Source organism: Coffea eugenioides, chromosome 6, assembly GCF_003713205.1.
Source record: "Coffea eugenioides isolate CCC68of chromosome 6, Ceug_1.0, whole genome shotgun sequence".
NCBI classification, from domain to species: Eukaryota; Viridiplantae; Streptophyta; class Magnoliopsida; order Gentianales; family Rubiaceae; genus Coffea; species Coffea eugenioides.
This window is the reverse complement of record NC_040040.1, coordinates 52254842-52278172: the sequence shown is the minus strand read 5'-3', so window position 1 is coordinate 52278172 and position 23331 is coordinate 52254842. Positions and strand designations below refer to the sequence as shown.

The 23331-nt window shown below is 36.6% G+C and overlaps 2 protein-coding genes across 2 annotated transcripts; both read left to right on the top strand.

The window, feature by feature from the left end:
• Positions 1-575: 575 nt before the first annotated feature.
• On the top strand, positions 576-1151 carry LOC113774416. The gene has a single exon (XM_027318955.1). It carries the CDS (start codon positions 576-578, stop codon positions 1149-1151), a length of 576 nt encoding a protein of 191 aa, XP_027174756.1.
• A 12999-nt stretch (positions 1152-14150) lies between these two features.
• Positions 14151-16304, top strand: LOC113772801 (3-ketoacyl-CoA synthase 15-like). The gene is made up of 3 exons (XM_027317278.1): positions 14151-14546; positions 14762-15346; positions 15756-16304. The coding sequence occupies exons 1-3, from the start codon at positions 14151-14153 to the stop codon at positions 16302-16304; spliced, it is 1530 nt and encodes a 509-aa protein (XP_027173079.1).
• The last annotated feature ends 7027 nt before the right edge of the window (positions 16305-23331 follow it).

Sequence of the window (23331 nt, the reverse complement as noted above, 5' to 3'; positions counted from 1 at the left end):
CAGCTTGGTACGCTCTCCGAGACAACTTCTTATACAAGAGGTCTTATCTCGGCCCCTGGCTGACGTGTATCACATTAGAAGATGGGGAGAGAATTGTTCAAAACATACACGAAGGGCTCTGTGGTGCTCATGTCAGCTATCGAATGCTGGTAAAAAAGGCTATGCTACTCGGGTACTTCTGGCCGACTATTCGGAGAGATGCCCAGCTCTTAGTCCTTGGTTGTCCTTCCTGCCAGCATCACGTCCCTGAACACCATCAGCCGACCAACCCGATGATCCCCATCACATCGCTGTGGCCATTTGAACAATAAGAAACGGATATAATCGGTCCATTTCCTAGAGCCACTGGCAACTATGCCTATTTGGTGGTAGCAGTGGATTATTTCATAAAATGGGTCGAAACCGAATTCCTAAGGAGTATAACTGGTTTAACTGTCTAGAAATTCTTCTGAAAGAGTGTAGTTTGCCACTTCGGATTACCCTGAGTTGTCATCTTGGATAATGAAAAGCAGTTTGCCGACAACTCCTTCATGGGGTGGTGCGAGAATTTCCAAATTAAATAATATTTCACCTCGATGGGATATCCTCAGGCTAATGGACAAGCCGAAAATTTCAATCGCACGCTCCTCCATGACTTGAAAGCCAGACTGCATCAAGTCGGGATATCCTGGGTAGAAGAACTCCCCAGTGTGTTGTGGTTCTATCGAACCATCCCGAGGTCTGCTACACAAGAAATCCCGTTTTTCCTAATTTATGGGTCCGAAGCAGTGGTCCCTGCCGAATTCATCACTTCAAACCCTCGCGTAGCAACCTTTGCCGCCGAGGTTAATGAAAAAGAAAGAAAAGTGGACCTCGATCTTGCCAAGGAGAAGAGAGACATCGCAGCAGCTAAAGTGGCAGTGTATAAAATTATCCTGACTAGCTATTATAACGTACGAGTTAGGCATCTTCGTTTCAATCCGGGAGATTTAGTTCTGCGAAAGAATTCGGTTAGCCGAACTGAATCTCAAGAAAAATTAGCTCCCAAATGGGAAGGGCCGTATCGTGTCATTGAATCTAGCCGAAATGGTTATTATAAACTAGCCTACTGTGATGGCTCTTTAGTGCCCCGAACTTGGCTTGCGGAGATTTTCAAATTCTATCATCCATGAAAAGTATGTTTATTCAAGAACTACTTACATTATTTGTTCTCAAGTTATTTTTTCCTTAGCACTATTTCTTCCTAAGCAAAAACTAAGGGGACAAGACAAGTGCAAAAGAAGAGAACAGAGACTGAGTGCAAAAAGAAGTCATTGGTAATAAAAATAAAAAGAGATTACACAAAAGCCGAGGTCACTACCTCGGCTATTGATTACAAAAATGCCGAGAACAGGAATGCTCCTAAGCATTTCCTGCCTCGGTGCCTCTGACGGCCTCAGTCTCTCCGGCGCCGATGTTTTCTCCTCCGACTTCATCTCCCCCGAACTCATCGCCTTCCGAGTCAAATTCTGATAGCCATTGATTAAATTCTTCCCGGACTTCGGTCAGGTTCTTTCCGGTCTGCATGCCATTGGCCATGCCGTCACACAATTCCTTGGCATCTTCGTTGAAGTTGGGTTTGTATTTGAGAGACTACAACTGTTCGGTACAAAGGAACGACGTCGCTTCATTGACCGCCGAGATATATCCAAACATGAAACTCGGCAGCGTTAGCTCGCCGAGATCACGAGTGAAGGACTCGGATTTGCGAAAGGCCTTCATAGCCGAGGTTCCGGCCTTCTCTATGGCTTCCCGGACTGACTGTTCTTCCTGGGCTCTTCTGTCCTTTTCTTCGTCAATGGCCATCCTCAAAGAGTTGTTTGTGGCTTTGGCTTGCTCTCGCTCGGCCACAGCCTTGTCGCGTTCTTGCTCAGTGGCCTTGAGCTTTTCTTCCAACTCGGAGACCTTCTTCTGGAGTTCGGAGGATGGCCGGTAGTGTTCGAACAGATTAGTATAGCGCTGAGTCATCTAAAAAAAGAAGCCTGTGGCGGAGGCCCATGTGACTATGGCACTCTCCATCAGTTCGGTAGGCGTGAGCTTCTCGACATAGGTATGGTCCCTAGGCAGGACGGAGTCCACCAAGAGCTCGTGTGCGATCCGGGGATCTTTGCAGCGATCATTCATGTTAAAATCCCACTCCGGGCACCACTGCCCGTCGGAGTGTCTCTTGTCTTCTCTGACTTCTTGAGATTGCACATGGTAGAGGTTCCACAAAGACGATCCCGAGACGGGAATCTCGAGAAGTACTGTTACGCCTCGGCCCGGAGGTGGAGAGGCTATCGTGACGTCTCAGGTAGCCACCCCCATAAGAATGGCTGAGGTGTATGAGGTCCCGACTGGAATCCCTAGAGTAGTTCGGCTTGTGGTGGTGGCAGTGGCCCTCTTCTTCGGCTGAGCAGACGTCTGGGCAGCAGCCTTCCGTTTGGCTTGCCTTTTGTTCACTACGATGGCTCTCGAAATAATCAGGTTGGATACCCTTGTCACTGCACAAGAAAAATGTAAGGTTATTTAGAATTAAACAAAAGTAAAAACAAAGCAATGAATGGAAAAATACAAGATTTTCGAAGCCTAGTAGAGAAGAAGGGTGTGCGATCCGGGTTGATTAGAACTCAACTGATTCCACCGTTGACAAGGACTGCCTCGACGAATGCTCAACTGTTGATCCTGAGGCCCGACCCCATCAACTTCTGGAAGTTCTCTTCTTCCAAGTCCCCGAGAGAGTTATCCTTCGCCGGGGTAGGGGCCTCCACCAAAACCCCTTCGGGAAATCCTCGGCCAGGACGAATACGAAATTGTGCTTCCACTCCTTTATTGAAGTGGGAGCATCTACTACCAACTTCGGGACCCTGTTCCCGAAGTAGAACCACCCCTTCTCATTTCCACTGTTCTTGATAGTATAACAGCGGCGGAAGAGGTTGACCGTGGGGATTATCTCTTGATGTCGACACAGCATCTAAAAGCCGACCAGGACCCGGACTGCATTGGGGACTAGTTGAGTGATCCTAACCCTCCAATATCTGAGGCAGTCTCGGAAGAACCTGGTAGTCGGCATTCTGAGCTCGGCCTCCAGTTGATCCGCGTATATCGCCACCCTACCCTTCGGGGGCCGCTCTGCTGTTTGATTCGGCCCGGGTGGACAGATGCTGTAGTCACCCCGGAAAGGGTATCTGAAGACTAGCTCGGCTGTCAGGGTTTCACCCATGATACTGTTGAACAAGGGGATTTGGCCATAGTCAATAGCCGATAAATCTGGAGGAATAGTTGGTTCAAGCACGCCCTCGTCCCTTGGCACTTCGGTTCCGAGCTCATCATTGTAGAGCACCTCATATTTTTTTGGGTTCTGTGCTTGTGAAGTCCCGGCCTCATGGGACACTTCGCCAGCCCCCTCCCCTGGGTTAGACGAGGTCCCTTCCCCAGGGTTGGATGAAGCTCCTTCCTCTTGGGTGGGATCGGGCCTCTCTGCCTCGGCGAAGGTTGGCCTCACCGTCTCCTTGTGTGTGCGAGTTGTTCTAGCCATAAAGGAAAAGAAAGGGAAGTGGTGAACTCACTCTTGAAGGAAATCGGGATTTCGGGGTTTGCCGAGGTGAGAATACTATAAAGGTTTGTTCTGAGGTGTGATTTGAGATTTTTGCGATAAAAGTGAAAGGTGAAATAGATCCCCTATTTATAGACCAGTAAGGTGAAGTTGAACGGGCAGCACGTTTGGGATTCCCTAGGGGAATGTCCTCTCTCCTCATTAATGACTTACTGCCAATCTGATTGATGGTCTCACGTCTATCCGGAAACCTGTCATTAAAGCTGCCATCCATCTCATCATCTTCCCTTAGCCCTATCTGCACGCGTATGACGTGTCATTATTGTAAATTTATTTTTTGGAACCATTCAGAAACCTCGGGAAGCAACGAGCAGGTCCCCCTTCCCCGAGGTTTGGGAGGCTTAGTGAGGATAGTCATTCCGACTCGGATGAATCGAGGTCGCATCCTATTCTGGAACATTGGTCCCATCCATCATGACCGCCTCGGCCCCACCCGGCATCTTGATGACCGAGGTGTCCCTGTCATCCTGTGGTCACCTCAAGGCAGTATTATGTTCAACTACAACCGAGGTCCTGTCCAAAGACCTGACAACCGAACAGTAGTGGATGTGACTTCTGACGCACTGTCCGCTGCTCTGCTCTGACACACTGCCCAGAGGGGTCAAGTCAAGGTGATATGTTGCCTCAATCAAATGTCTAGGGACCTGGACCCCTCTGTCCTTCCCTCCAAATTGTCCTCTATAAATAGCAGAATATCCCACTGAGAAAGGGGACGAATTTCTGGTAACAAAAGCTTGCTCACGCCTACATAATTCTCACATTTTACCCCAGACTAACTTAATTTTCGGAGGAAAACCGGGGGACCTAGCCCCACCTCTAACAATCCAAGCAGGTGATCCTGGTGTAGGTACCTCTTCAAGTAAGGGTACACTCCAGTTATCCGAGGTAGCTCATCGGTTCGGAAATCACCTCTTCAGGATACAAATTCAAGTGAACTATTCGAATCGATGGAAATTGAACCACTATTGGACTAGTGATCTAAGCACTTGTTGAATTTAGAAGAAATCATGTATTAAGTGATAAATGATGGGAATCAAGGTTCAAACCCTTGAACTTCCCCTGACAAATAAATTTAAGGCCTTTATGGTGGCTAACGGCGGCCATTGGTTACACCAAATATACCTACACTAGTTTTTTTTGCTAATTGCTCCATGTTAGATTATCAATTTGTGTAAAATAGGATTGGCTATAGGCTTGTAGCTGAAGTTTAAGGGACTTTTAGCTGAGTGAGTTTGTTATAGCAAACTCATGTAAGGGAACTTAGGCATGGATAAAGTATTTCTGAAGCCAATCTGGAAATAAAGTAGACAGTGGAATTTGAAGCCCAGAAGTGGAAAACTGAATTTTTTTTTTTTTTTTTGTGTTTTAACTCGAGCTCGATGTCCATACACAGTGCTCGAGCTCGAGGTTGACTCGAAGCATTGTATTTCAAGCTCGAGCTCGGCTCGTTGGAGATCGAGCAGTACTCGAGCTCGATTACTTAAATGACTCATTCAACCTTCACAAATTTTATAACGAAGCTAGTTATGGTCATAATTATTTCAAACAAGCAACCCAAAAAAGTTATTTGTTTATTCCTAAAATAATAATTAAATATTTGCGCGAGTACTCTTTAGAGCTCATCGAGCTCATGAGCACATATTATTCCTGCTTGAGCTCGACTCGAGCTCGGTCCTCGAGTTTGGTATTGTTCGACCTCGAGTCGAGCAGCTGACCGAGCTACTCGTGAGCTCGAGTCGAGCAGCTCGCATGTGCTGCAACCCTAGTTTAACTTGTAAAAAATATTTCTCAAGAATAACATAGTGCAAATTATTGATCCCAGGTGAGAAGACTAAAAGAATGGTGAAAAATGGTGAAGTGCATTGAAACTTCTAGCAAACTCCTTTGAGAATCTGAACTTTCAGTTCAAAACCCCAAAATCCTTATCTCCTATTTGGCATATGTCTGCTTAAGAACTCACTCCCCATTTTCATTGTCCAGTTTAGTCCTCTAGAGCCTCTATGTTGATGACTATCATGACTATCAGAATTGTGTACTAGTTTTCTTTCTTAACTATGGCTTTTCTTTTTTCACACTTCACAGTAATTTAAGCTACATTTATATTTGAGTTTTATGTTTGGTTAAAAGTTTCAACACTAGTGATTAATGCTGCAAATACTTAGACAATTGAAGATTTGGTGTGGTTAACAAATCCCATTCCAGGAGCAAAAGTAAAAAAATCAGGGCAACATGATCAACTTCACCAAAGAAGAACTGAATGCCTATACTGGCAATTTTGAAGTCTACTTGGGGGAGGGGAAAAACGGACGAGTCTACAGAGGACATGTCCCTACCAATAATAATCATGAGTTGAACGAAATGTCAATTGCAGTAAAGCTCTCAAAGAATCATGATTCATACACAATCACCCAATTCGAGGTATCCACGTAATTTACTCACACATGCAAACTACTAATACATAAAATCTAAATTCTTTACCCTACAACTTGTCTGAATGAAGTCGAATGGATGCCTCAGTTGAACCATCCAAATATTGTTCAAATGGTGGGGTTATGCAGATCCCCAGAAGGAATCTATATCGTCTGCGAATGGATTTTATGTATAGAGTCCATTTATTTGCTGTTTTGGAACTTGTAATTTCATTTGCTTGCTTTTAACTCTTTGATGCAGCTACTAGTATTTTCTTCCTTCTTCCTTCAATAGTTACTCTCAAGGAAATTCTTTTAAGGGATTTGGACTTATCATGATTGTGACGAGATGCACATTTAGTATAAAAATTATTCACAAAAATAAATATATTGTGTCTTACATAATCATTCGTTATTTGTTTTGCAAAAAATATATTTTAAACTCATTTTAGAATACATTGATATCCATTAATTAAATATTTCTGTAGGTCTCAAATATCACCAGGTAAAGAATTGTTACAAGTTTCTAATTTTTTCCCTTATTTTTAACTATAGGATGTTAATTTGATATTTAAATAATTACTCTGAATCTCAAACCACATCAATTATCAGGTAAGCATACTTTTGTATGTGCCATGTAGTTATAATCAAAATTGTAAGAGGAGCTCATAAATATATTTTAAAATATTTAAGGGTCATGACATAATATTTAAAAAGTTTTAGTTTTCATAGTCAATTCTTTTATATTTCTTACTTTTGTTCTAATTCGTACATATTCTACTTTTGTTGCCGGAGTCCAAAAATTCAACTAATTCAAATATCAATATGGTACTATGTCAAACACAAAAGGACATTAATATAAAATTTAAATTGTTTGTGTATAACCAATATGTCTTTAATCTTCATGGCATTAACTTAGATTGAAATATCTTTATCAACAAGTAATCTAGTTATGGAGTATAATATATTTTGATGTTTTAGTTTCTTACATATTTATCTCTAATTTAGAAATTTTTTTCCTTTTTGTTGTTATATTAAACATTATTTTATATATCTTAAAGCGTAGAAGAATTATGAATGGTGAAATTCAATTGATTGATCCAGTTATTTTGCAATTCTTGGTCATTTGTGTCCTTTCTTATGTTTTCTTAATTTAAAAATTTTCTTTGAGGCCGCTTTGACTTGTTTTGTCTCATCCAACATGATTATATTTGAGCTTTTTTCCCTTTTTACCTTTTCATCCTAGTTATCACGTTATTTGTACATTTATTTTACTGAACTTTTTATGCATCAAATAGCTTGGTTTAGGATTAGACTTGGATGGCATTTGATAAGTTTTCTGCCCTATTTAAGTCTTTTGACATATGTAATATATGTTTTTTCGGTATTTAGAGGCTATTTATATTCCATCGATGCCATCTTCAAATATTCGACGTGAATATTCTAACATTTTCTAGTTTCTTTCTTAAAGGTGAAAAAGAAGAAAATAAACTTCATCTATTTCTTTTATCCTTTGAAAATATTCATTCTAATTTGTTCTTCCAAATTTTTGCCTACCATCATCTCCATCTGTTGTGATAATCACGACTATTGTCATTTTTTATGCTTTATTTTGGTTTTAATGTTAGATAAATCTCCTACTAATTCTTATTTTGTTCACTTTTTGTTCTCTTTTATTTAGTCTATAAATTTGATTAGGGATCAACAAAAATTTAGAAAAAATAATATCCAATGTCTGATTGTCTTTATGTATAGTTTTAGACATTGTTTTGAAAACTGGACAAGACCAATCGATTCAACCGATCGAATCGTAAGCTGTTCATAGCTCTGGTTTGATTCATACTTTGGGTTGATTGGATTTAAAAAGTGGTACGAATCATTCGAACCGTGTGAACCGGCAGTTTTTTTTGTCTATTAAATTGAAAAATAAAATTTAAAAAAAGAATGGATTTTCCTTAACCCTAAAGACTAATTATTAAATGCCACAAACCACATACTTTCTTCTCATTTTTTGCCTCTTATTAAGTTTGCATCTATATTTTCTATTTTCCTGACTTCCTTCTAACTCCTAACTTCTTTTTTTTTAAGTTGCAATCTCTAAATCTCAAAAACGTGAATTAAAATTTAAACACACAATATCTAATTACCATAGACGTGAATTTTGTATAATTTCATAATATTATGGTATTTTTTGGGTGGATTTAAAATTATTTTTTTGGTAGATACAATTGAGATTGAGATGAAATTTATTTGTTTCAACTTATAATTAAAAAAAATATTTGTGAAAATCCAACTTCTTTGAAAATATTAAAATTTTCATCATTTAAAGTTTTAAATTAATCCATTACATGTCTTATTTTGTGCATATATATTTATATAAATTATTTTAAAAAAAATTCATTGAACCAATCGGTCCAATCGATTGAAACTCAATCTGAACATCTTACCGGTTCAATTAACGGTCTGAGTTTCAAAACATTGGTTTCAAATAGCTTTATATGCTGGACTTTTGGTATTCTCAGAGTGGTTTTCTCTAATTTCATTTACAATTGATTCAATTTTGTAGGATGTACTATTCATCATCATCGAACTTTAATTTCTTCTTCCTATGATAACTTCGTTGCTGTCGAAATGCTTGTGATTATATTATAATTTTATTACTATTTGTATTGAAGTTTTTAATAACTGTTTTCTTGTAACTAACATGTTAATCACGGTTTTGATTGTCTTTCACTGTTTTCATTGAATAAGAATTTGCATGTATTCTTTCCAATGTTGACTAAGGGTCTGTTTGATAACATAAAAAAGTGCTAAATCTGAATTTTTTCAGACATTCGGATGTTTTGAGTGTTTGATAAATGAAAATCTATTTGCTGAATTTGTTAAGCAGTGCTGAACCTGTGTGTATTTTTTTCAGCACAAGAATCCTAACTGAATGCTTAATTCTGATAAGAATCAATAGAATTACTTCAGCTACCTTATCTTATCTACCAAATCTACCCTTGTTTGTTAATTATGTTCAAAATTCTTATCTAATTAAACAATATAATATTCTCTATCTAACGATTTTTAGTTTCCCTTTTCTCCCTTTTTAATGACTTTCACATCTTCTCTATACTCCTCATATAATATATTTCACATTTTATATTAATTTGATTTAAAAATAAATATTGTCATTTTCATACCTAACAATTTTAAACTAATTAAATCATAGATTCTATTTCTTTTTTGAATGAAAGGATATAAGGGCAAAATTGTCAAATTAAATTTATTAAGCATTCAGCTATAAATATTTATCAAACAGTATAAATAGGTTTAGCATTAAAATTCAGACATTCATTTATTTTTTTCAGTGCTTAAAATTCAGCAAATTAATTGTTTCAGTATTCAGATTTCAGAATTCAGACTTCAGAATTCAGATTAAGTTTTATCAAACGGAACCTAAGTCCAACTTTACATTTTTACCAAATTTATCTATCCTGATGAATGATCGTCTTAACTCTTGAAATACAATAAAAACTTTATACACTAATACTCGATGAATTAATTATTTCTACTAAATAATAATTTTTCTCGATCTCAACTTCGGATAATGAGCTAAATTAATAATTTTAATAGAAACAATAAGATAATAAATTTTTTGAAAACCTTACATAAACTTTGATCCCATTCATAGCATAAATTAATAATTCACTAATATTACATATAATATCTTTTTAAAATGTGAGTCAGTTTGTTATTGTTTGTACACATAATATTGTGAATCTGATTCACTGTATCAATATAATAAAATGAAAATGGACATTTATCATTTATTGTTTGTGTATATATTATTGTTAATCTCATACAATGTGAGTCAGTCTGTTATTGTTTGTGCACATAATAATGTTAATTTGATTCATGGTATCGATTTAATAAAATGAAGTAGACATTTATCATTTGTTGCTTGTGCATATAATATTGTTATTCTCATTCATTTAATAAAATGAAAGTGGATATTTATCATTTAATAGTATAATTTATTCTGTTATAGTTTGTGTACGTAATATTGTTAATTTGATTCCTTGCAAGCCCTCTTATACGCATACGCACGGAAGAACGCACATAAACAAACCAACGCGCACACAAGAATGTAACTTAGTTTACCAGTAAAGAAGGGATTGATTCATTGCGAATTTCTTGTTTCCTCTCAGGGTTAGGGTTTCCTTTTAGTTCTTTACTTCTTTTGATTATCCTCTTGTTATGAGAAACTAATGTACTTCTGCCAGTATTACTGGGTTCGAATTGAAAGAAACACTGACAAAATTTGACCTGAAATTGCCATGATTGGGATTCTTATCGGACTCCTTGAAACTTGTCAACGTTGTTATTAATCCATATTGAGAAATTTTGGGTTTTCTGATGCATTATATAGTACTCTGTTTTTGTTCTTGGTGTTTTTGTGTCTGTAGGTTTGTAGTACCATGTGAAGCATAGTCCATGACCTGGAATTGTTCACGGATAATTTTAGTCATTATAACAATCACATTGCCAAGGCCCAATACTGCGAACTGTATCATGGAAGGATTCCTCAAGATTGGAAAGGGTTTGAAGCCCGTGATGTTACGGTTAAGGTGTGGGTAAAAGCTGCTGAAATGAATTTTAAGTATCGGGTGGAAGCTTTGTATCAAGATCTTCTCGGGAATTTTAATGTATGTTACTCTGCTTTCTATTCTTCAGCAATTTCCTTTCAATATCAGCTGTTTGACAATGTGTCAACTTCTGGGAAACATCATAATTCGACCACTTCCAACTTGCCAGTGTTGATGGCATTTTGTCAGGTTGATGAAAAGGAGATGCTGGGCGTTGTTTATGATCTTAAGTCCATGAATACACTTCGCAACTTTGTTGATAAAGGTATACATTTGCCTTTATTTGGACCCTATCTTAGTATTTGTGTTGATATTTTAAAAATGTGATACCTTGGGGAGTGGTCATACGGGGAAAATCTAACCATCGATTCTTTTTGAAGCTACGTGAGCTAAGCATCAAAAGTTATAACTGGGGACTTTTAGTGCCCAAAAGTTGAAGATAGGATATTGAAAAAAAAAAAATCATTTTAATGCCGTTAAATAGCATACCTGAACTACCTAAAAATTGCATAATTTTGAACTAGGCTCATGTAGCTTATTGCATTTGACATAGGAGCAATAGAACAGGGATTGAGCTTTTGTACTCTGTGCATTTTTTTGGCCACAACTTGTGCATTTTGACTCATGTCACAATCTCTTTGCATACGCTCCTAGGAGAGTTTAAATGGCTTGACAGAATCAAAGTAGCTGTTCGACTTGGTCCGTGATCTTTCAGCAGCCCACATCATGCTTGACCAGGTTAGTAAATTCTTGAGACACGAACTACTTCGACCATAAGTTCCCTGAGTAGTATGGCTGTTTGGTTGCTATTTTGATGTTTACGTCTCTTTTGGCAACTAGGATTTGAACCCTGTCTTGTTCAACTTTTTCATGCTGACTGGTGGAGTTATTGGTGAGAAGAAGGATGACACGCCGTTTCAACAGAATCGGACTCTTTTTGGATCTTATGGCTACATTGATTTTGCTTATGTTATGACAGGTATGCTCATTTAATTTGGGTCTTAAAAGTAGTCGATGAGTTTGAATTTTACTGTAGATTATGGAAGGACAGATGAGGATTTTAAACACAGGATTAACCAATTCTTTACTGCTAATGTAGTTGTCTAGGTTTGAAAAGAATTGGTACCAGTTATTGATCAGCCTTTGTAAATAATCACTTGAAAGCATAGAAATGGAGGTTGCAACTAAGTGAAGCTCTGTCTACGTCCTTAGGAGCTTATTATTATTTTTCTTTGCCTTTTTTTAACATTTTTTTTTTTCAAAAATTAACATTTCTTTGCATACGCTCCAAGATTGCCTTGTCATACTGTGATTTGAATGTTTCATTCTGTTTTTGCTTTGTGGTTGAACTGTACCCTTGGAGAGTTTGTAGGATCACGACATTTCCTTCAATGAGCTTTTAGAGGAAAGAGTGCATGCTTTCTTCTTCTTGAGAAACTATTGCTTAAATGTTTGTGAGATTAAAACTTCATATTATCCTTCTCTGCATTGGACTTTAGATATGTAGGAACTTAATATTAGTCTTATATTGAAAAAGTTCAGGCTATTCGATATCAAATCAGAAGTTGTCTTCTTCCCTCCATGCAAAAGCTGGTTTTCATGCAAATCTGGAAAAGGCTAGGTGTTTTGAGGATCTGTTGAATTAATTAATGAATCATATCGATCTCCCCTACATTTTCCCCCCATATTATGTTCATTTCTCTCAACATTATGTGCATGGGAAGTTTCAATCCCTTCTTCCTGACTAAAGCCACTCTTCTTTTTCTTGAAGTGAAGACTTGAATCTACCTTTCTATCTTCGACGTGGTTCCGTCTGAGCCCAGAGGTTCGGAACTAAACCCAAATGACTTGTATTTGCACCATAAAGTATTTGATCATGTTTCGAGAATCTAACTTTTTAAAAATAATGATTTAATTGTGATGTTCATATTTTTTTTTATTTTTATGCATGTTTACCCTCATAAATTTAAAATTTGAATTTAAATGATAATATGCATATGATTAGAGGGTCTAATATCCATATGATTGAGGCCATAAAATCTTCTACCAATATGCAGTAAGCGGGTCTAAGAGCTATATAGTTTTTTGAGGTGTAGAATGCTAATAATACTACCACGTATCATTGGTAAGTGGTTAATTACGTGGAGGGAGCAATGTTCTATGACTTGATCACATCCACCAATTGTACTAAAACTGATCATCAAGAAAAGGCAAAAACTCGCAACGGATCTTCTGTTCCACACTCTGTGTCATTCTCTGTCCCATTTTTTATTATATTATTATTTCTTCTTCATAAATATCATGTTTTAGTTCTTTTTTGTTTCTTTAAGATCCAATAACTATTAATTTAGTAATACACAAAATTTAACAAACTCAAAAAATCAAAATGCATAAAAAATGAGATCTTTTATGCATTTTCTGCTGTATTTTTTAATTTTCTATTATACATTGCTTTTTTGAAGCTGTTGGATTTATTTTTTACTGAATTAATAGTTATTGAATCATAAGGAAACAAAAAAGAACTAAAACATGATGTTTATGAAGGAGAAATAGCAATATAATAAAAAGTGAGACAGATAATGACACAGAGTGTGGGACAGAAGATCCGTTGCGGCAAAAACTTCATGAGTCATGGTGTTCACAATCAAGATTTCACAAAAAAAAAAAAAAAAAAAATAGAATCTTAGCATCTAAAAGATGTTATATCTTGGCTAATAGTCACGTACGTGATGTATTATTAGTAGATTTAGAAGTGGTGAAGAAATATTAGTTACAAACCAAAATTAAAATTTTCAAGTAAAAGTAAACATTTTGTTAAAACCAGAATAATATTAATAATTAATAGTTCCACGCAGTTAACAATCTGAACTGGAAGCCATATTAACTGTCAGCACAACCAAAAACTAACTACAAGAATCTATCCTACCTACAGTGCATTAAGAAATTCCAATGTATACTCTTGATATGGATGAAAAAAAAATTTACAGTGATTAGAAAAGAAAGACAGAAAAACCAAAAAAAGAAAAAGAGTAACAGAGAGGAAACAGAATGAGCTTTTCGTCCATTACACCTTGGATATCCTGTCCATGAATATGGTTGCCTGATTAATGTCTTCGTGGCATCTCTGATCAGATCCTAAAATCAGGAGACATTTTACCCAAAAGGGAAATCCACTAGATCATTCATTCGATTCAACACGTAAATTACAAAGGGAGTGCAACTCGAATTTCAATTTCCTTTCCATGCAATCCAGCCAGCAAAAGTTTTGCTCTGCAATAAATCCGCTGCTCCCACGCTTTCATGCAGACAAACACACTTTTTTTTCTGTTATACCACAGAAATTTAGAATTAAACGCCATTCTCATGAATTCTCTTCTATATATCTTTATTTGAGTTTTCTTGGACTTTCCCTACTTAATCAACCTGGTTGGTGCCAGTACTTCTTTGGCTTTGAACAAAATTAATGCATTATCATTTTTAAGTACTCAAATACTATATATGGCGAGGAACGCAGAGTATCTTTCGCCGGAAATCGTGAACTGGGGTGTCGAGGATTCCGGTCCGTATGCTGGTTCTCCTAGTTTTCGTGTCAAAGTCAGGAGAGGGCTGCCGGATTTTCTTAATTCTGTGAACTTGAAATATGTGAAGCTTGGTTACGGCTATCTTCTAAGCCATGGCATATATTGTGTGGCTGCTCCTGTTCTTTTAGCCACATTTGGAACTCAAATCTGGAAGTTAACTTGGACCACCTCATTCCTGGATTTTACTAACTTCTTGAATTTAATTGCTCTCTTAGTATTCTTCTGCTCAGTTCTGTATGTCTATCTTGATTTAACACCTCGTGCAACTTATCTAGTCGATTTTGCGTGTTATCGTCCTCCAAATGAACTCAAGGTAATTTTCTAATCCTCTGGTGACAATTTCTTCAGCATTTCAAGTATGTTCTTAGCAGGCTTTATGATAGCTGATTATTGGTTATTTCATTCACTTAATGTTCCTCAAAAAGACTAGAAAAGGTTAAATTTAATTTTTTTTCAATCATATCATTGTACATGATAATAGAATAATGAAATGGTAACATGTGGTACTACTTCCTTGACCATTGGCAGATATCTAAGGAGGAATTCACTGATTTGGCGAAAAGATCAGGAAAATTCAGTGATGCAGCAATAGAATTTCAGCAGCGTGTGCTCAAGAATTCGGGCTTAGGCGATGAGACATACCTGCCAAGAATAATATTCCAACCTGATCATAAAATAACCTTAAGGGATGGTAGGGAAGAGGCATCGATGTTAATGTTTGGAGCAGTGGATAATCTCCTTGCTGCAACAAGAATTCGCCCAGAGGACATCAGGATCCTTATCGTAAACTGCGGAGTTTTAAATCCCACCCCATCTCTCTCAGCCATGATAATCAATCACTACAAGCTGAGCTATAAGATTCAAAGCTTCAATCTTGGTGGAATGGGCTGTGCTGCTGGTGTTACAGCTATAGATCTTGCCAAAGACCTCTTGAGTGCCTATCCTGGATCATATGCATTGGTAGTCAGCATTGAAGCTACGACCTTCACTTGGTATGCTGGAAGAGAACTCGATATGCTTCTCCCTAATTGCTTCTTTCGTATGGGATCTGCCGCAATTTTGCTTTCCAATCATCTTACTGATAGATGGCGTTCTAAGTATGAACTAAAACAGGTAATTCGTCAAGTTCTCCCAGTCAAATTGAGTCTTTTGTGGCCCTCAATCACCTCAAGTCAAATGCATCTAGTCCTTTCTAGCCTAAGTCCTAACCATTTGCCATGTTGATCTGCCATCAGTGTTGAAATCAACAAAATTAATTACCGTTTCTGGTCATTATGGATGCCATTTTTAGTTGGTATCAATTTGCATGACAGCATAATATTATAGAGCAGCAGATGACATGATTACCATAAAATTAGTCAAGGTTTAGTTTCAATTTTATTAAAGGCTGCCTTGTGTACTTATTTCCAAAAATGAATTTTGATCTTGATTCCAAATTCCCAATCCTGCTTGACAATTACCGAAAAAACGATATACTTTGGACGTTCAAAAGTTGTTTTGATGAGATTACTGAACATTGCAGCTGGTCCGGACTCATAAAGCAATGGATAGCAGAAGCTTTAAAAGCATACATCTCAAGGAAGATGCAGAGGGTAAGAAAGGACTCTCAGTGAGCAAAGATGTGATTGAAGTTGGAGGTCATGCACTCAAAGCAAACATAACTACCCTTGGCCCTTTAGTCCTTCCTGTGTCTGAACAATTCCATTTCTTCACATCTTTGCTGTTCAAGAAGAAGTCCAAGCCTTATATCCCTGACTACAAGCGGGCATTTGAGCACGTTTGCATACTCGCGACAAGCAAGAAAGTTCTTGATGAAATACAGAAAAATTTGGATCTGACCAATGAATATATGGAAGCATCAAGAAGGACACTGGAGAGATTTGGTAACACTTCAAGCAGTAGTGTCTGGTATGAATTGGCTTACTTGGAGGCTAACAAGAAGATCAAAAGGGGTGATAGAATTTGGCAAATTGCTTTGGGTTCAGGTTTCAAATGCAACAGTGCTGTTTGGAAGGCTCTCAGAAATGTTAAGCAACAGAAAAGAAATCCATGGAATGATGCTGAGGATTAAGCCAGGACTAGAAAAATCAAGCAGACCATATCTTTTTCTGCTTTCTCTACTATTTGCTGAAATAGAATGTAACTTGTTGATTTTTTTTTTCTCTTTAAGAAAACAAAAACATTTCATGTAATTACCATAAAGAAGTTACTTGAAGAAGTAGATTACAACGTTTTTACTGTCATCCTCAATGCCAAATAAGTAGGTTAGCCAGTTCAGCCCTTTTCTCAAGAACTGGATATATGATTTAGAAAGCCACTTTAAAATTGCATGTCAAATGGAGTACTAGTTTTAAAGTAGGAAACAAGAATTCATTCAATTATTTTACTCGTGAGAAAATAAGCAACAAATATTTCATTTGGATCCCTCGTGAATAATACTCAAATAACTTCCCTGCGACAGATTAATTACACATTGATCAAGAAAACCAAGAAATTTAGGCCAAGAAAAAATGTTAAAGAAATTGTTTTCTTGCTTTGGCAATGGTCGAAAGCGTGTTGTTTATTAATCTGCGTAGTTTGTGGTGTAAGTATAATTAATGACTCTTCGATAGTTTCGCAATTAAAATATTTCCTGGCCCAGATTACATGGATCCACTTTTTTCTGGATAAAATTTTGGATAACGACAAGTTCCTCGATTCGACCATTCCGGTTTATGTAAAGTTGGATTTATCATGAGCTGATTTATGGGTTAAATGCAAAAAAATTCCCCACGAACTATTACACTAGTTGCTTTTACATCTAAAATATTTTAATAGGCACTTTACATCTTTGGTCAACTAAAAAATTCATCCAAGTAATTAATGAAATGATCAATTTATCCTCCATTAAAAACTTAAATGGCAAAAATATCATTTTGATGGTAAAGTTTTCTACTTTAAATAGATTAATTTTTACTTTCATAGCAAAAGAGTCTATTTGTTAACACATAAAACATATATATATATATATATATATATATATACTACTTCGTTTTGAATGAGAATTAAGGCTATTGGGGTCAAAATAGGGGCAAAATATGGAAATATTGAGCAACTACTGTTGTAATTTTTAAAATCTAGAATCAGTAATGCGTTTGGAGTAGAATCCAAACGCATCATAATGCCAAAACTCCATACAATCAGTAAAATTTCACTTGAAATCTTCACAAGAATAAATTGGAGTAGAACCCAAAAAACTTTCATATGAATTTAGCACAATAGCTGCAACAAAGATTCAATGCCGAACCGAAATCAAAACCCACATATTAGTAAAACAAAATATTGGACTTAGAATTTTCAATAAAATAGTAAAATAGGGTTGTAACTGTCAAGCAGGATTGGGAAATATGTAGTAATTGTCAAGCAAGAAAATTTCAAATTCTTACCTAGCCTAACTTGAAATATGTAGTATAGTATAGGGTTGTTGAGATTTTTGAATTGAATTTCTTCCCTCTCTTCTTTTTTTTTCCCCTACTTTTGTTTTAATTGTCACTCAAAGTGATCATATATTTTATTGTTATATGTTTTTAATTAGAATTTTATTATGAATTAAAAATTAATCAATTTAAAATGACAATTTTTTTTTTTTATCTAAAAGGTATGTTTTTTTGTCACTTATAAGCTTTTAATGAAGGATAAATTGATCATTTCTTCAATTATCTTGATGGAGTTAATGTTCTTATTATTTTCTAGTTGACTAAGTGGGCAAAGTGCCTATTAAAATAGTTTAAGGTGCAACGTGTAATTTTTGTAATGGTTCGTGAGATTTTCTGCATTTAACCCTTGATTTTCTGCATTTAAGGATGTCCAGTTACCCACTCAATGGCCACGAATTCATAAAATGGTAGCTTTCTACAAGAGTAAATTTTGAACTTTAGTTTAGAAACTCATCTGTAATTACTATAAGAGAGAGAGAAAGTCGCAAAAACTAGAAGAAAATTTACCTCCGCCAGGGCCTATTTAGCTAACCCAATGAGCTTTTTTTCCAGTTCTTTGTCTCTCTTATGAGCGGTAGCCTGTAGCCCAGAGTAGGTCCGGATTAGTAAAAACGTCAAAAGCCTGTTCACCAATCATCCATCCGAGTTATTAAGGCGTGGAAATTAGAACAGAAGAACACCTTTTGTGAACTGACTATCGAGAAGACATAATTTATTATTTAGAAGGGAAAAAACAAAAAACGACAAAGCAGAAGGATTAGGACCCATCTACTAACCTCGCTTTCTTTAACCTCTTGCACGTACTTGTCCCATACCTGAGGGACGACATGGGAGACAACATAACGCCTATTTTGTTCAAATTCGTTCAAGGAAGTACATAGCGCCCTCAGCTCATCTTCAGTGAAGGTCTCCAAAAGAAAAAGAAAGAAAGCCACGGGGAAACTCCAGAAACCAAAAATGTAGGTGAAAAACCAAAGAAAACACCAAAATTTGAGACAAAAAAGAAACGTTTGTGTGAGGTAGAGAGGAAAACAGCAAGAGATAAAGAAAGACAGATTTGAGGCGCACTTACTCTTCCAATCTCATCAGTATTGATTAGTACAAACTCATTTTTGTTATGTGAACCAGCAATAAGCCTCCCTTTGGTATTCATAAAAAAAAAACACTACACACGTGTTAGGGTATCAGGTCAACTATTTGAAAAAAGAAAAAGACCAACAATTTAATAGAAAATAATATCTAGCACGAATGATGAGCAACGCACAAGAATTAACGTGGTTCGGCTTAATCACCAAGCCTACGTCCACGAAGAGAGAAACTTATTCTTATTATGAGAGGAAAAATACCATAAGATTACAACTTGATTCCCAAGCCCCAACTATTGTATAACTCTCTCACCCACTAAGAACTCTCTCACTTCTTTCTTGTGTGTCTTTGTAGTATGTCAACCTACCTATTTATAAAGAATATTATTTGGCCAAAAACCAAATAACAATTGGAAACCAATACTAATTTCTAAACTCATATGGAGTAGGAAATAACATCTAATTCTAACTAAATAGGACTTTACTTGACCACTACTTCAAGTAACTGAAACCAAGTAGGAAGTTAGTTACTTTCCACACCAAATAAGGATCTTGACTAAAAGAAATTAAGTCAATTTCCTAACAAATCTCCACCTTGGCGAATATTTTTTTTAGCAAACACAGCAAACCATCCAAAAACTCCATTTGCCTTTTCCTACCAAGTACCTTGGTGCCTAACTACACACCCGAATCAATACAGTCTTGTTTTCAATTGATTCAATTGGCAAATGAACGTGTGTAGCTAACCGAGTCCAACATCTTGTTGACTCGCGAGAGGGGCCTCAATTCACCCTTTTCCATAACAGGATTTTTCCTCTCACCACCATTTATAATTTAAGAGCATTCTTGGATCCCCTTTCGCTCCCAATCCATTGAGGTATTCAAATGGTACAGATTACTATACTTCTTCCCCATCAACAAGATCGTCTCGCCATGTGTGATTTTCAAGACTCCACCTGCAGCGGAAAAATGGTAACCCTCGGAGTCTAACTAGCTCAAAGAAATTAGATTCCTTCGTAACTTTGGGACATAAGCCACACCACCCAAAGAACGAATCTCTCCATTCAACATTTTGATTTTCACCACTCCAACACCTTTGATTTGACAAGTAGATCCATCACCCAAGGACATAAAACCTGCCTTCTTTCTTTGGAGAGTATCAAAATAATCTAACTTGGAGCAAACATGTGAAACACATCCAGAATCTAAAATCCAACCATTACGAGAAGAAGTATTATTACCTTTGGAAATTGTGAGAATATCTCCACCCGATACATATCCAGCAACATTATCATAGTCATTCTCATCATTTTTCTTTCGATGAGAGCAATATCTTCTGATATGGCCAAACTCATGACAACCAAAACACTGGATTCCACCCTTTTTCTTGGCCTTTGAACCACCTGCCTTAGATTCACCGCCAAATTGTTTTCTTCTTTTATTCTCAGCTCGAGCAATTAAAGCAGTTTCTTGTGTCACATCTTGGTTTGTCTTCCTTTGTTTTTCATGATCCAACAAAGAAGATTGCACATTCTCGAACTCTAAAGTGTCCTTCCCATACAACAGGGTCGTCACGACACTTTCGTAAGAATCAAAGATTGAGGTAAGAAGTAACAGGGCCTTATCTTCTTCCTCAATATCCACGCCAACCTTTTGGAATTGATCCAAAATTCCGTTGAACGTATTCATGTGATCCATGAGACTGCCACCCTCCTCTATCTTTAGTGCATAAAGTTGCCGCTTTAGATGCAACTTATTGGATAAGTTTTTAGCCAGATAAAGTTTTTCCAATTTTTTCCAGAGGTCTGATGCAAAATCTTCCTCATCTATCACATTATTTATGATGTTGTCCGCCATATAGAGCCGAATCGTGCTCGCACACCTTGCGTCCAACTCCTCAAACTCATCATCATTCATGCTCTCTGGCTTCTTGTTATTTCCATTCAACGCTTTTGCCAAACCTTGTTGAACTAGAATATCCTTCACTCTTCTTTGCCAAAGAGTGAAACTTATAGTTCCATTAAACGGTTGAATTGAAAACTGTATAGTTTCAAACCCCATGGTATACCACCACTCACTCAATTTCAAATAATTAACCAAAACTCCAACGGAGCTCTGATACCACTTGTTAGGGTATCAGGCCAACTATTTGAAAAAAAGAAAAAGACCAACAATTTAATAGAAAATAATATCTAGCACGAATGATGAGCAACGCACAAGAATTAACGTGGTTCGGCTTAATCACCAAGCCTACGTCCACGAAAAGAGAAACTTATTCTTATTATGAGAGGAAAAATACCACAAGATTACAACTTGATTCCCAAACCCCAACTATTGTATAACCCTCTCACCCACTAAGAACTCTCTCACTTCTTTCTTGTGTGTCTTTGTAGTATGCCAACCTACCTATTTATAGATAACATTATTTGGCCAAAAACCAAATAACAATTGGAAACCAATACTAATTTCTAAACTCATATAGAGTAGGAAATAACATCTAATTCTAGCTAAATAGGACTTTACTTGACCACTACTTCAAGTAACTGAAACCAAGTAGGAAGCTAATTACTTTCCACACCAAGTACAAAGACAGATTTGAGGGGCACTTACTCTTCCAATCTCATCAGTATTGATTAGTACAAAGTCATTTCTGTTATGTGAACCAGCAATAAGCCTCCCTTTGGTATCCATAAAAAAAAACAGTACACACGCTCACACAAACAGTGAGAGCATTCTAAAGCACCACCTTCTCCTCCTTCACAGTCAACAAGAAAGAAAGAGAAGACTCTCACCTCTCTCCCTCTCTTTCTCTCTCACAGACTTCCACACACAGTGAGAGAGAGCAAAAAATCAATCACTCAAGAACAGAAGACGACGAAGAAGAAGAACCATTTTCCTGGTTTTTTCTTTTTTTACCCTCTCTTCCTTCCCTCTTCTCCTGTCTGCCTCTCTATGCTCTTCTCTTAAAACTTAAGAACCCCATCAGAAGAAACACCAACCCCACATTAAAGAATCAGTGAAAATGATATATTAACACACACCTCTCACTCACTAATGTGCTCATGCCATTAAAAAAAAATGCAAATGTTACTGCTACAATACAAAAAAATGGGATTTACTCTATTCAGTAAATAGAGTAAATTCCAGAATTTGTTTACAGTAAATTAACAATTTTTACATGTAAATAAGAAAACCAATGACAACCCTTTTATGCGTTTGGAAGTTTTAAAATTCTTTTCTTTGAGAGAAATCCCAAGTTTGGGATAAATATCGGTTCTCTGCCTCTTCTACCCCTTTTTCTATAGCTGTAGTCAGCAGTGGCTTTTAGTGAAAGAACTGTGGGATCAGGAATCAAAATACAACTCGTACTCTCCGGGGGTATAGCGGTGAACCGAGCAGGGGGTAAAGCGGTGAACCGTGGAGTTGGAGCAGGGATTTGGACAAAGAAAAGAAAGATTACAACCACTAGTTTTTTTTTTATTTTGGATTTGGTTTTACAGAGAGAGAGAGAGAGAATCAAGGGGGTTGAAAGTTCAACGTGTAATACAGAAGGGACAGGGATCTAGGGGTGTGCATCGAATTTGAATTCGGTAATTTGGAAGTTTGAATTCGGAATTTTGATATAGCAATTACCGACCGATTTCGATTTCGAATTCACCAGTTCCGATTTCGATTTCGATTCCGAATTCAATTCGGAATTCGGTAAATTCCGAATTTACCGAATTCGGAAACCTTTTTTCCTTATTTTTCTTTTTTGTTAGATGTATTGTTATATAATATAAATTTTATATTGCATATATTATAAAAAATATTATTATATATAAATATATTATAAAAAATATTGTTATATATATTAATATATATTAATATACATAATATAAAACGAAATTGAAATAAAAAATATTATTATATATATAAATAAATAAATATTAATATATATATTATAAAACAAAATTGAAATCGGAATTTCCGATTCCGATTTCAAATTATGAATTCGGAATCGGAAATTTCGATTTAAAAAACTCCATTATCGAATTTGAACCAAATTCACATAATTCGAAATCAGAAATTCCGATTTCAATGCCGAATTCCGAATTACCGATTTAAAAAATTCCAAATTCAATTCGAACTCGGTCAGTAAATTGGAATTTTTCGATTTTGCACACCCCTACAGGGATCGGTGTGATGAACGTTTTTTCTGTATTTTTATCCTTTTACGTTTTGGGGTATTTTGGGGATTTTACAGGTTATTTGATTAATGAAGTAGGTCCAAGTGAGGTTGGACGTAAGCTGGGTTTAGATGTTTTTCTCTTAGAGTGGGCCCCCTTGTGGCTGTTGGAAAGTGACGGTGGTGGAAGCCTATTTTCACAACCAACTGCTACAGCGGGTTTAGGGTTTTAAGGTTTTAGGGTTTAGGTTATGGGTTTGGAGATTGGGGATTTATGATTTAGGGTTTAGGGTTTTCTCTTGTATAATAATTTGGTGTTGTTTTACATCAAATATTGCAGCAGATACGAGAACCAGGTAAAACTGGACC

Coding starts and splice junctions, on each gene's coding strand:
- LOC113774416 (XM_027318955.1), top strand. CDS start 576: ATGGGATATCCTCAGGCTAATGGACAAGCCGAAAATTTCAATCGCACG.
- LOC113772801 (XM_027317278.1), top strand. CDS start 14,151: ATGGCGAGGAACGCAGAGTATCTTTCGCCGGAAATCGTGAACTGGGGT. Junction 14,547..14,761: donor GTCCTCCAAATGAACTCAAG/GTAATTTTCTAA, acceptor GACCATTGGCAG/ATATCTAAGGAGGAATTCAC. Junction 15,347..15,755: donor CTAAGTATGAACTAAAACAG/GTAATTCGTCAA, acceptor TGAACATTGCAG/CTGGTCCGGACTCATAAAGC.